At 35.3% G+C, this 14,354-nt stretch overlaps 1 protein-coding gene across 1 annotated transcript; it reads right to left on the bottom strand.

The window, feature by feature from the left end:
* Nucleotides 1–217: 217 nt before the first annotated feature.
* On the bottom strand, nt 218–13,980 carry LOC124146386. Its single transcript, XM_048385232.1, has 10 exons — nt 9,561–13,980; nt 7,984–8,104; nt 7,453–7,500; nt 7,133–7,177; nt 6,446–6,618; nt 6,113–6,211; nt 5,218–5,285; nt 4,275–4,366; nt 3,854–3,963; nt 218–571 (listed from the first exon to the last, which is right to left on the bottom strand). The coding sequence occupies exons 2-10, from the start codon at nt 8,006–8,008 to the stop codon at nt 218–220; spliced, it is 1,014 nt and encodes a 337-aa protein (XP_048241189.1). The 5' UTR covers nt 8,009–8,104; nt 9,561–13,980.
* Between the last annotated feature and the right edge of the window lie 374 nt (nt 13,981–14,354).

The following is a 14,354-nucleotide window of genomic DNA, read 5'->3' as shown; positions in this document are numbered from 1 at the left end:
AATTGCAACAATCACATGACTGTACTGAACCCCCTACATGACTTTAAACCTTTGAAGCACTAAGCATATATCTAATCAAACCAGGCCTACTTGGCCGCATTTAAAAAAAAGGACAAAAAACAAGCTGCCAATAAACCCTAAAATTCCTAACCTATAAAAACACCCCTTTTAGTAAGTAAGTAAGCATGTTCTGATGAGGATATGAATGATGATGATTCTAAACTACTCCATGGTATGTCAGTGCTGAGCTGACCCAGCTGTCTTCTTTCTGCAACCAGGCAGGAGGTGGTGCAAATGACGAGACACCTGTAATTCGTCTCGTCCGTGGTACGATGGACGCTGCTGTCTTGGTTGTTTTACTAAATGTCTCGTCGGCCACTTTTTTAGCGGCCCTCATTTCATGACTCTCCCAGTCCCTCCTTCTCACATTGAAGACCCGGTTGCCATCCTCGTCGACCGAACTCTCTTCTGACGACATGAGCTGCGTTTTTTTCATTACTCGAATGTACTTGGTCCTTGTGTGATGAGGTAGTTCGGATTTTTCAATGCCAGTTACATGGTTTCTGCTTTTCTGAAAGCAAATCCGTTCACTTTATAACACCCACCTTTCTTAAACACGAAATAAAACGAAGACAAAACAGAAATGTGCCCATTACTTCAGTAGAATAGTTTGTCCTGAGCATGTTGTGTTTAGAGTCACTATAAATCGAAATTCTGTAAATGGGAAGAAATATATATCTAAATCTATAAAAAGAAGTCTACAGATAATCTTCAAGTTTCAGTAACATTAACTTACAACTCATAGTACATATTATTTGCAGTTGAACTCCTAAAGTAAAACTCACTGCGTACAAGCAGGAGTTATTTAAGACGTTTTAATGCAGGAATAACAAACATGAAACATTTTATTCTCATTTCAGAGAAGCAATTGCAGCAACTATAGTTATACGCATCGTTACATTCCTAACTATCTATCTGGTACTTGGTGTGAATATTAGTCACTCCCCACAGAGTATGAAACATGAAACATTTCGTAGTATAGATAAATATACTACCAAAAGACATGTTACAACAATGATCTGAAGGTATGATTGGATTTATATACGTTTTAAAATGACACGACATTTCTAACAACATTGGAACATATCGCAAGTAAGGGAGATATGTCAGTTACGATTCCGATATTCTGGTTTTGTTTATCAGAACAATTTAAGAAAAATCTCTGTGGAATGGCTGGGCAGCTGAGTGGTGATCTGCTCGAGGCTAATTTGTGTCGATTTAACATGTTTGACAACGAAAGTCCGGATCGATAGTAATGTAACTCATCAATATAGAATATTTGGTAACGGAAAGAATTGGATAGTACATAGTACATTTAGATAAGAACGTAGTGAAATAAATGGCTACAAATTTGATAGATTTGCTCCTCATAATTTATCTTCTAGTTGTGGTTACTTTTATCAGGGTAATGTTCATTATCTGTTTCAGTACCCAAGGTACAGTCCTCTGAGATGCAATAGTAAATTATGTGGAAGGAATTTGTCTGGAGGGAACTTCATATAGGCATTGTCTGTTGGCCTTCTTTATTTGAGATAAACCATTCTTTAAATCATTAAAAACAAATGCTTCCTAATTTATCATATTCTGAGAGTTTCTGTAATTGTATTTGTGGCATATCTACCTCTAACCAATTTTCTATGTGCATATACATGCGGCCGCGGGTGACAGATTTATTAGGGTCATTGGGTGACGCTCAGGGTTTCTATAAAGGTAGAAAGATGGCGTTATGTACCTTTTTATGGCGGAAAGTGTTATTTGTGTAACATTAGTTATTTAGGAAATGATTTCAACTATTTGAATATATTGACAACACATTTACATTGAGGGTGCAATGTAAATTCGTCAAGTTACATTTAAAAGAAACTATTAATTTCTTGCAACGACAATAATAACTACCAAGAAATGGTAAGATTTAAACCTTACCTAACAACGTTTATACAATTCAATATTACTGAGACCGGGCAAAACCCTGCTGTTAAAAGAGAAATTCATACGCATATAATAGCAAGCCAATGATTTTTTAAATTTTGTTGCTAAATCGTATTGCTCAACACAAAATAGTATTGAGGACAACAGGCAACCTTGCCTTACTAGGCTTGGTAATGGAAACATATCCGTCGGATGGGCATTAATGGATACACATGACCTATTATTTCATATATTGACAACTGCTCAAAAATCCGTTTCAGTAATACCTAATTTTAACAACAGAACAGTCACGGTTTACTTTATAAAATGTTTCGAGGCGTGATGTTGACAAACAAAAAGTAGTACGCCTCATAATATCCTTTGATCAATGACCGCTTAAAATGTATGCAGGTTCAGTCGTTTTACTCTTCTGTATATGAATTGATTCAAGCCAGGTAAATAGGAAATTCAATAAGTCAGAGCAAAGTTATACATGGAATATCAAAGATATCCCGAGGTGATTAGCGACACACCTCTTAATAAGTATTATGATGAGTTTATTTCACAGGTTAAAATACTGTGAAAGACTTAAAAAACGATATTATATATATTGACTGGATTCTATTATCTACTAATGTGCAAAACCACAAGCCCTAACCACTGACGTCAGTACCGGCAAAGCACTCGGGAGCATCGCTTGGAATCTTCTTCTTCTTATTATTTTCTAAACACGTTGTATGATGATATTGCATTTACATGAATTCATTTGCCAATGTCCTAGTTGACTCTCCGATGCATATGTGCATCAATGGACGCCCAAAATATTATTTCGAAGCTGTTATGCGAATACATGGAAGAATACCGGCAGAGATGTGCCCCACTTTTACTCTTATGTAGAAGACGAGCGAGTGGTAGCTAGACTGGCAAAAAGCTCTTGTAAAATATATACTTTCATATTAAAGGTTAAAAAAAAATCTCTTTCGCGCCTGTGGTTTATTACACCTCCACAAATGTTTTCTGAACAGTGATTGAAATTATAAACAAGTTACACAAGTCGTGTGTGTTGTCCCAGTCATTAGAAGACTGACTAAAATAGCTGAGCTACGCGTGTGTCGACTCTGGCGTTAACTAACAAGACAGAGACTGGGGGATAATAGAAATAGTCTGTCACGTAACACATTGAATATATACAGGTGTCGGGTGATGGTCGTGCCACTGTTCATAACAACATTTTCTCAGCACTAATTACAATGATATAATGACAAAGCAATATATTGACATGTTACAAAGGTGGGCATTATAGACAAGCTAATCAATGCTAGTCAAGTGATCACGGTTTGTTAACTCACGTTGATTGGACAGTCTAGACAACACATGACGGCCTTTCCGTCTTAGAATTGTAGTGTATACTTGTAAAATTACCTGGGGCACTATGTATATATATACACTCATAATATAAACTACAGAAAATTACCCGGGGTGTAAACTATATAAGGGTAAATAGGTAAATATTAAAAGCAGGCAATTTACCAATTTTTATACACCCCGTTTGTCCTAATAAAATTCTCTATTCTAATCTATCCTGCTGTTAATTCTGCAAAAAACATATGTATTCCAAATTCCACCTCTCCCTATAACCTTACTCCACTGGGCACCTTTTAATTATATATTAATAAGGCGCCACTCACCTCATTCTAAATTTCTCTTTTTTTTAACTCGGCGGCCATGGCCAACAGGCCTATATAAAGTCACACCTCAAACACTTCCAACAATTGGCCTTACTTTGCCCAAGTTAAGCTTCACTCAAAATTCATCTTCAATAATCCAAATTTTATATCCTAAGGGGGTATTTAATCCCTCCAGCAACACAAATCTTTCAACTTACCGTCAGTTTCCTTGAATTCTTTCTGGACGCGTCCGTGTGTTCTTTCTCTTTTCCGTTACGTGTTCGGGATAGCTTCTCTTTCTTCGTTAACATGATCCTGGTCATACCATCTGGAACATAATGTTTCTTTCCTTATTTGGATGTGAACTGCAACATACCGGTCTTTTTTCCATATCTTTAAATAGTGTACAGCAAGTCTTTAACCATTAGTTTACCTGTGAATGCTGCATATAATTCTTTCCTGACAGACTAATGGGAATGTTACGCATCATAGATAAGTCATTTCAAAACACTGAAAAAAGGTTTAAATCTTTCCACTAGTAGGCATGTGTACCTTTGCATTGACTTATGGAATTGAAATGTTTTAAAAATGTACATGACGGACACATGCATTTGAAATACACTTAAATGATAAAAATACCTTTAAATTCCTGTTTTGTCATGCTTGGAGCTATCACCTTAGAAAAGTCCCAGATGTATTTGACAACTTGTCGATTCTGTGCGGACTCCAACCTGCAACAAATGTTTTACTTTTATTATATGACCAGAAATATACATATGCCAATAACTATTACATATCATCTTCTTTAACGACTTCAGCATGAACTTATTAACTTATTTTGAAGTAACTAAAAGAAGCAAGATTATTAGGTATAATTTCACTGCATAATTAAGACATATTCGTTTAGATTTGAGATATATTGGTGGTACAGTTTTCTGGTACAAAAATAACAAAAAGATATATATTTATGTGACTGTCTCATATAATTTCCCATTACAAAGATTCCTAAGACTTTATTTATGACTATTTTCTACTGAAACGGGATTCATGGAAGAGAAGTAATCGTGGTGGTATTAAGAAAATATTATTTTTGCCAAAATTGCGTAACAGTCTTTTTCGGATGTACCTCCAATTTTATCAGAAAAACTTGAGGCACACAAAACTTTGCGACTCGTTCATTGATTATGGAGGTAAAATGAACACTAAAAATGCGATAAGATTTTAAAACAAGCCTATCTATTCATCTGAATAAAAAGTACTGTAATAAAAGTATAAGTGAAACAAAGATAAATTACATATGACTTTTGATAGTTTTGATTAACTTTTATCAGCGACAAACCTATAAGGGTTTAAAAAGAGATAAATAATTATATAGGTTACATACTCGGTCTCACAGACGCAAAGATACACATATCAACAGAAATAGTGCTTACAATGCCACAGCGTTTTCCTGGTGTAAGTCGACTCCAAACAAATGGTTGTCAAGTATGGTAAAAATGATATTTTCGAATTATTTAAATGATTGTAACAGAATGAACATATCGTCCTTTCCAAAATGATCACTGCACACTACGATACTTACGTGAACATAGGCTCCATAGTCCACCCTTTCTCAGTTTCAGCATGGTCGATCGCTGCCTTCAATGCTGCCTAAGGAAGAAAATTGATAAAATATAGTTAACAGACAATAGAAAGAATCAATATTGGTGATTTTATCTGTGAGATAAATCTATCGAAACTTGATATTGTCTTATGAGAAACGCATCGATTACTGTAAATCGTGAAATTAATGCGATTGCTGAACCCAAGCTATTTAAAATAGATACACCTGGCCATTTAAAAAAATTTAAAAAATTACAATAAAATACAGTTGCATCCCACATCCACCTCTGTGGACACACCACAACATACCTACCTCACTCAGATACCTCCATGCACAAATTTACGTAACGTTCACACACATACACTCAAGACATAATTACTTTCATACTTGCATACCGGGGTACATACGAAACTCATACGCATTTACCATTCTGGACACAAACACAACGTTCACGCATACAAACACTTTCTCATCCAAACACACTCATCCAACATACAAAAACACTCTATGCTCCATGTCTACAATATACCGTACCACAACAGTAACAGGTCCATGCGTTGGTTTACAACTTGATTGTTTACAACTTGATTGTAAACAAAGTGGTGTTTTATCATTACACTAGTGCAATCTCCCCCATGCCAAATATTATTTTAGATAAAGAAAGTGAATGCTTTCAAGCCGAAAGTATCTGAATTGAACCTTAATCCGCTTATTAGTGCCGAGTACATCGGGAAAACAATCGTTATGGTGTTTTTCTTCCCAATAACAACACATAGTTTATGTTGATTGCCCTCGTTTAACGAGCTGTATAATCTCGGTCGCTAAACACGGTTTTCCACATATCCGCCGTTTTGATGTTTTGCTGGGATCTTACCCTTATGTTTGTACTGACTTTGCTGGATTTGGTCGAAGTTTGTGTTGGTTCCTGGACCCTGTTGTCCAAACGTGTAACTTTTGCAGTTAGGGCGGTAACCTGGAAATACAAATATAGTGAAAATTGACGGTGAAACGTATCATGGTATGCCCTACTAGTTCACTTACTGTTATATCGCATGATCCAACACTGGCTGGATGCAATTTTTAAAATCAATGTTTCCTTGTAATGACACGTAAATATATATTTAACTATAATTTTCCCCTTGAAACACGATAAATCATATCGAGAATGCATTTTAAACTGAATACAGTGTTGACTATCATCACTTACCTGTGTATTCTTTTCAGTAAGTTTGCTCTTGAGGTCTCTAACCTCGCTGTTTAAGTTTCCAATTTCCTTTTTAAGGTCGCCGACTTCGCCCTTCAAATCTGTAATGGCCCTGTGAAGTCGTCCTTCCATGACCCTCATGAGTTGGAGAAATTCCGCATAGGGGATTGACTTTCCTGTAATTAAGAGAAACATTAAATACTTACATAGCACCTGGATGACCGTTTTACGTTCTGGGAAAAATTCAAGTGCAACCTTCTCCAAAATATGCACTCAAATATCAAATTCAAAATATATTCGAGCCAAACAGAACTACCCCTCCTTGATATTCTTATTAAAAAGAGTAAGCTAATTTTGCCATCAACTGCAATCTGAAGTGTTATAAGCACTAGGTTGCAGTCATTTGAAATCCCGCTGGAATATAAGACAAGCCTCAGCGGCAAACATAAAAAGGATAGTTACATTAAATGATCTTGTTGCTGGTCGAATGTAATTGGTGTTGACGAATGAGTGTTTGAATATCATTAGCTAGGGCATTTTAATGTCGATTAAGCAATCCTTATCAATAATGGAGATGTTCCTCCTGTGTCATTCCGCGTATCTTGTGGCAGCTAAAGATGTGCCAAAATCATATAAATGTATGATTATTCATACAATGCGAAAAATCATTTCATACGTTGTGTGACATACCTTGTCTCATACGAGGAGTCTCAGCTTGAATTGCAGCTTGTTTCTCTGAAACATTAATTTGTTTATCAGATGCCGTATGAGTGCTATTTTCTAAGCAAATTGCAGACACATCGATGCACTACATACCATTGATCGCCGATGGATACGGATTTCATTTATCTTTATGAATATCCATTTAGATGTTGAAAATAACTGCGTGTCTAAGCATACCTACGATAATCTCTGATTGAAATGAAAGCAAATTACATGTTAAACTACACGAATGTGACAAGAAAATTCATGAACCTGCTCATAGAATTGTGTTTGATGAAAATACATACTACAGCTTGAGGCTCTTCTCAGTAAGTCCTGACCGTCATCTTCGCCATCTGCATAGAAAAGTACAATTTAAGACATGGGCTTGGGTTGATGAAAATATATGAATCAGTTATCTTGAACGTGCTTTATTGCTCGAACATAATAGTTTTTAGACTGCATACATTTGCAAAGTTTATATACATTTTGCCATGCACAATAATTTACAGTTCGTGTTTTTCTTTGATGATTGAGCCCTGGACATTTAAAAAGGTAAAGAAATTCATCTGCGACTGCAGGCGAGTCACAAACGTTATACTTTTTTTGCTTCACGTGGACTGCTAAAGCTAACGGTCAGTCCTACTTGTCGTAATTACAGACAGATATTTTATTACAGTCTCACCTCATATTTACAATATAAAATCTATTTAAAACAATTATGTATGAACAACCCATTACAGGTTATGAGAGACACTTTCTGCAATCACAGACACATTTCAACAGTTCAACCTGGCCACTAATTAGGAACCATTATTGTAAAGTTCGGTAAGAAATACCTGAAAAGTCGTAAACTCTTGTCATAGGTGTAGATGAGGCAACTGGACCGCTTCCTAATCTATTCTTTTTTCCATTTTCTTCCCTTTGTCTCAAGATTTTGTTCTTGCGCTTGACTGGACTCTACGATGAGACCAAATACAAAATTAAAATGTTTCCACAATATGGTTATGCGGTAAAACTTGAATTCGTCAAACACTTGTTTTCGACACTAGCAGCAGATGATGTAAACGGGTGATATAAGTGTTAACACATTTAGTAAAACAATCCCTGACAATATGAATATTACATATATAACTGACAGATGTATAACAGATAGTGCACAATGTTCAAGTTTATAATATATTACAACACCGATTTCATTAACATTACTGAAATCAGACCACTTTGACAATGAAATCGTTAATTGATTCAAGAAAGGTATAGACTGGCAGAAACTGAAGCAAAGCGATAGTGGCATGTAGAGCTATATCTCGTCAGGCCAATGAGGCCGCGTGATCTAAGGAGCGTGAACAACATGGATGCCGCGTTTCGGCCGTACCGAACAGTCAAGCTGCGATCTCGGAGCTGCTCGTCCGATTGAAACCAATTGCAAGCGGAGACAAAATTATCTCCCTTACCCAAACATGATCGTTGCTCAAATCTATCTTGAGTAAATCATGAAATTAATGCGAGCATGACATGTATGCGAAAAATGCGACCGTCATTCCCTCTGATTATTTTTTTATGTTTCATTTCATCATGATAAAACAGTTAGTCACTTATAAGGTTACCAGGTTGAACATAAAAACGATCGTTAACAAAAACGACCAAATTTATTCTCTCATCACTCAGCCTAACAGTGATATAGCTGCACATAAAACGTTCAAGTGCGCGAAAGTATTACACATGGTGGGTGGAGGACCAGGGGCACTTTGAGTTTGACAGGTGCCATCAACTGGTCAAGTAACATCACGGTTTGTATATTCACGTTGATTGGACAGTCTAGGCTGGCGCCAACTAATCATGACGGCGTCTTCAGAACAGAACAGGACTTTATTTATTTAGTCTTCAGATCACTTGTTGTTACTTGAATAAAACTGATATGCATACAGATTTTATTGTTTATGATTTTTTTCCCATGACTTTTTTTCCTAACCTACTCTATGATTTTTTTCAATATTTTTGTCTCGTTCACCTTGGCGATATTCCTTTTGGGTCAACACTATGATGATACAATTCAGTTCATACAGACACACATTCAGTCTACTAATAAAACATTCATGTTACTCTATTACAAGAGATCAGCGTATAGTTTCCTGGGACATGAAGAAACCGAAATAAATGATACAACATTACTTAATTGTCTCACTGTATTTCCTTTTTACATTAATGTTATTCATTTACATTAGAATATAGTTACTGCGTACATTATTGTAAGAGGAAAGATGTTAGACTTAGTATAGATATTTAGTTTTCGGTTCACCTTTTCCCTATTCTGTATCGTTATATTATTTCCGAATGAAATATTGTTTAAATCAAAAATTGTTAACTTCCCCGGATAATCAGTGAATAATCTATTCACTATTTCAATTAATACCTGGTAATTGGTGGCAAATTCCGACGATGTGTCACTCTTGTCCTCCTCGTCGATCTGGTATTCGGATCCTTAAATTGAACATGATAAATATGTTGTAAGTATATAATGCATTGCTTACCTTGAATCTAAAATGCGAATCAGTATTTTGCGATTGACTAGCATGTGTTTCAAACAATATGTAAGTGAAATGGGATTGCTTGGTTTTAGCGTGTTTGTAGGGATATGGTCACACATCTGAATACTTAGTTTGGTAGTTTGGGTAAGAAGCATAGTTAAGCCTTTGTCCTATCGAATGATGATAACTGTTCGGTTTTCTTATAACATAAAACGCAGGTAGAATAATTACAATTGAAGAGATATTGATTATAAATTCAGAGGAAAACATGTAGTTTGCATGGTGGAACTAGATTTAGTCAGAACAATCTACTCAAAATGCCAGCCAAATAGAGGAATGATGTTAATAAACTCTATTTCAAGAGCCTGAATTCATATTAATATAAATAATTCATATATCAATTATTTGTCTTAAGTTATTAAGAAAATATCCAAATGACAAATAACCCAAAATATTGTAGTAGGTGACTGTAGTAATTAATAATTACGTTTACGATTTGAGAGAAATAAACATACACGCCGTGGTTCCCGTGCACAAATGCCGATGTCATAGAGAATTGGCTAAGTTTCATTGCAAATAAATCGCACACGTATCACTACCCATCATAGAAAATAACAAACTCATGCGGCAGTAACGCGTGTTACCTATGCATATTGTCAAATCAGTGTGAAAGCGGCAGACAGTCAAATTAAGCGGCGCCATACTGTCTATGGTTATTCTCAATGTTTATCAATAAACATGTGGTAATGTCCTCTTTAAATTGGCGTTGAGTCATCGTTAGTCAAGCCTTGACAAGACATTTACAGTGATAACAGGTGTCAATCATTCCGCTAGACATTCCAAGGCGGCAATTATCTTTGATCTTGAACTAGGGCCCGGTATGTGCGACATGTTATTGACAATCTATACTTTTTTGTGGTTTCTGCCAAACCGTCATTGGGCATATACTATTCCAAATTAAAAAGGCTGTTTTTGATATTTTTACCAACGTTTTATAGTGCCATTTGTCAAACATGTGAACTGAGAACTGAGCCGCGCAAACAATCTCATCAAGTGTATAATATGTCCATGTTAAAAAGGGGATTCAAACTGTAGTTACAAATTGTTTAAACGAAATAACACATATGCAGCTTCTTAATAAAAGATAGTTAGAGTTTCCGTGGCACTGCATGTTTGCAGAATAAATTACTTTTCATAGGCGATACAAAATCAAAATCTTCAGTTTTATTGTGACACTGCTTGTAGATATCACAAATAATCTTTGTTTATCAACATTGTTGTATTGGAGGTTTTTTAATAGTCGTATACCCGGGTGTCGCATTGTGCAGTTTTAGCAATGTACGGGGATCAAAAATCTAATAGATAACAACTAACGTTATACTATGTACATGCATACGGTAAAGCGATACGTTATTTTAGAACATATTTTAGAAATAATTGTCTTCTGTGTCAAAGGTTCTCACTATAACACTGCAGTTCACAACGAAGTGTGCTTTCTGCGACAGAGATAATAAAAGATGGTAGATGTAAATTGTTAGGTCCGTTCACAACTCTATATCGAACGTCTTATGTTAATAGAGTAGTCATTACATTTCTATATTCATGTATATGGCACTAAACGATTCCTTTACAATGTATGTATATTTGTCAGATATGAGCAATATCTCAGAAAGGGAAAACATTTCATAATCTTATGTGTGATGTTTTGCATAATATAATAATATCGAACGATAATGTATCTCCTCTATATGGTGATTTACACAGAAATAAACCGATGTCTTTACATAAATAAATATGTAGATATTTGGTCTTACCTGAGCTTTCTCCTGACTCTGACCAAATTCCATGCAGTGATGCCTCTTCCATTGCAAAAAGTCGATCCAAGATAATGAACAGCCTTTTTTCAACGCGTTTGAAACGTAACTGGCCATCAGACGTATAAGTATATATGCATTTTGGATTTTTTAAACGGAAGTGAGAATTTGTATAATGTGGACGTCTCTGCCCAATACTAAAATGTTTTCACAATTCAGTTGAACGTTGAGTCGCAACGCACAGTTCATAAACGGCACCTTTCTTCTCACGATAAGATAATCTTATTGAAGGATTAACATATTGGCGCACATGTTTGGATCAGTGATTGTGATTTAAACAAAGCAGATTCTTCTAAAAACATCATGGTTTGCCTAGGTCACAGCCAGCAAAAGCGTTTACAAAATATAATATATTAGTTCAAATATTACTAATGAGGCCCTCTATTGTAGAAACGATCTTTGTTCTACGACAATCGTCAGTCGGTATGGGAAAACAAAATATTTGTTTATTTATTCAAATTTCATAGGCAATGTCATATGATTATAGACAAGGAAGATAAGAAAATAAATATAAAGAGTAGCCACTTTACATTTCAGTTAAATTTGCTCATGATTTGGTCTTTTCGTGGTAAATAGTGCCAAAATATAATATGCAGCTACCAGTAATTGTATCTACAATGATATAACTCAATCTGTTTTTCTCATCATTATTGCAGTGAATTGTCGTATGAAAGGCGTATGGCCTTTCTGAATAAAAACTGTTAAATTTAAACCAGACAAAACAGGTGAAAACTAGAATCTTTGAAAAGAGAAACAAGGGTAGTATTTTGATAGGGGTTTCACTGAAAAAATTAAGTTCACAGCGAAGCATTCTTGCTTAGTCTGTTCCTACAAATAGAACAGAAGGCTATAAGGACCAACCGTATTCCGTTATATATGTTGCTTCTGTTTCATCGTTTCATACATTGTCCTTTCATCATGCCGGGTTACCATCTTTAGATACAAAAAAATCACCCCAAAAAGCTATTTTTATTCATTAAAAACAACAACAAGGAAAAGATTTATTAAAGGTAACAGTAAGTGTTATCTGAAATATTTATATTCTATTATCCCCTTTATTTGGAGTGGGAGTGTCACATCATCATTCAACATCGGCTTCACAAATGGGATGTGCCCGACGGGTACAAACACAAAACAAGATATGGTAAATAATCTAACTGAATATTATGTAAAAACTAGAGGTGAGTTTTAAGATAATAAGTTAAGGATTACTTCAGATACTAAAATGAGTTGTTTCTTTCGTTTATTTAACGTCTGCTTCACAGAAAGTGAATTTTATTTAAAAAAGGTAAGTAAAAACTAAATGAATAAAATATAATGTTGTTTGTATAAAAGCACTGAAAGATGGCGTCAGTTTGGAATGAAGACTATTGCACACCATGGAATTAACTTCTCGCGCGTAACATATCACGTGACTGCTCGCTATGTCACGTGGTAGGTCATTGGTGCTATATGACACGTTCTCCTCAGCGGCAGAGTATACCCTGATTGGTATGCTTCAACAATCATCACATTCCTGTGTTTGCCCAGCTGCCTGCTCAAGTTGCCATTCATCGTAGATTAAGAAACTGGTCAAGTTTCTGGAGAGGGCCGGATTAACAACTGAATAAGTAAGTAATCATTTTACTTCTCCCATGTAGATGTTATGTTGCGTAGAAGATATTGATTAATGAAAGCTGAAAACAATGTCTTGTTTGACGATATGATGTAGATTAGATGGCAATGCGTTACATGTAAACAGCTTTTCTTTGCGATTTTTCAAACAGATTTAGAAGTTGCTTTCATACCATACGAAACTACTGTCTAAGTTGTCGAAAGTGAATGTGAGTCGAGAGTATGTTAATTTCTGAAATGTCTCAGTACAACTCCGGCTATACCACTCCCAGATAAAATATTTAATTAGTTTAGTGTCCTTGATACCATTTCACGACTGCGAGGTAGGTTTTTCATAACGAGAATACGACATTGGGTATGTCCGTAGTTGACGAGAACGTCTTTTGAACTATGATATATTAAAAATATCATAGTCGTACATAGACGGCACAATTTCACCAATAGCGAGAACCAATAAAGACTTATGCGTAAAATGTTATGATAAGATACACGTGAGGGTAATCGGAATTCAAAAGATGAATATGTTGACAATCTTCAGATAACCGTCACTTTAGAAAGTGTGAAATTCAAATATCATTCTTCCATAATGAAAGCTATCACTCTAGAAAGAGATAAAACTGCCAACCATTAATTGCCGACCTGAGCATTATGCCAAATCTTTTCTTCTTGATACAGGGAAATTATAAAACTGTAACTAGCTCGCAACCAGTTATTGTAGATCTTAACTTTACTGTAATTTCCATGCACTAAAACAGAATTGGATCCGTTGTGTTCATCAAGCATTCAGATATAAATCTTATACATGACCAGTTACATAACTAAACCCGAGTCTGGGGCGAGCATGCACTAGAGAAATATTGAACTGTAGAATGGGGTATTGATTATATTTCGAAAACTTACCGTTTTAATGTCTGTTAATTCGTTTAGGGTTCTGTTAGATAATAGAGTGACGCCTCTTGACTCGTTTTTAGTTATCTTACTACAAATAAATGTGAACGGTTCATATATGAATACAGTGTCAATATACTTCTTGTTCCAATAAGAGTGATGTTGGAAACACTATATACGACTCACTATGACAAATCCAATGACTATTTATCTATAAGTATTCTGGCAACTTCAACAATAGATCGTGTTATTTTGGAAACAAAAATACTTTGTTTTTAATTGAGAGAATATATAATTATGTGA

The sequence above is a fragment of the Haliotis rufescens genome, unplaced genomic scaffold (genome assembly GCF_023055435.1).
Source record: "Haliotis rufescens isolate VD_foot unplaced genomic scaffold, xgHalRufe1.0.p SCAF_56, whole genome shotgun sequence".
Classification (NCBI taxonomy): domain Eukaryota; kingdom Metazoa; phylum Mollusca; class Gastropoda; order Lepetellida; family Haliotidae; genus Haliotis; species Haliotis rufescens.
The sequence above is the reverse complement of the archived record's forward strand: the minus strand, read 5'-3'. Positions and strand labels throughout refer to the sequence as shown.

Bases quoted from the DNA above. Each gene is read 5' to 3' on its own strand.
- LOC124146386 (XM_048385232.1), bottom strand. From the start codon at position 8,008: ATGACAAGAGTTTACGACTTTTCAG. The intron at 6,619-7,132 runs GTATGTCACACA...TCTTAATTACAG, and splicing joins GACTCCTCGTATGAGACAAG to GAAAGTCAATCCCCTATGCG. The intron at 3,964-4,274 runs GTATTTTTATCA...ATTATGTTCCAG, and splicing joins GACAAAACAGGAATTTAAAG to ATGGTATGACCAGGATCATG.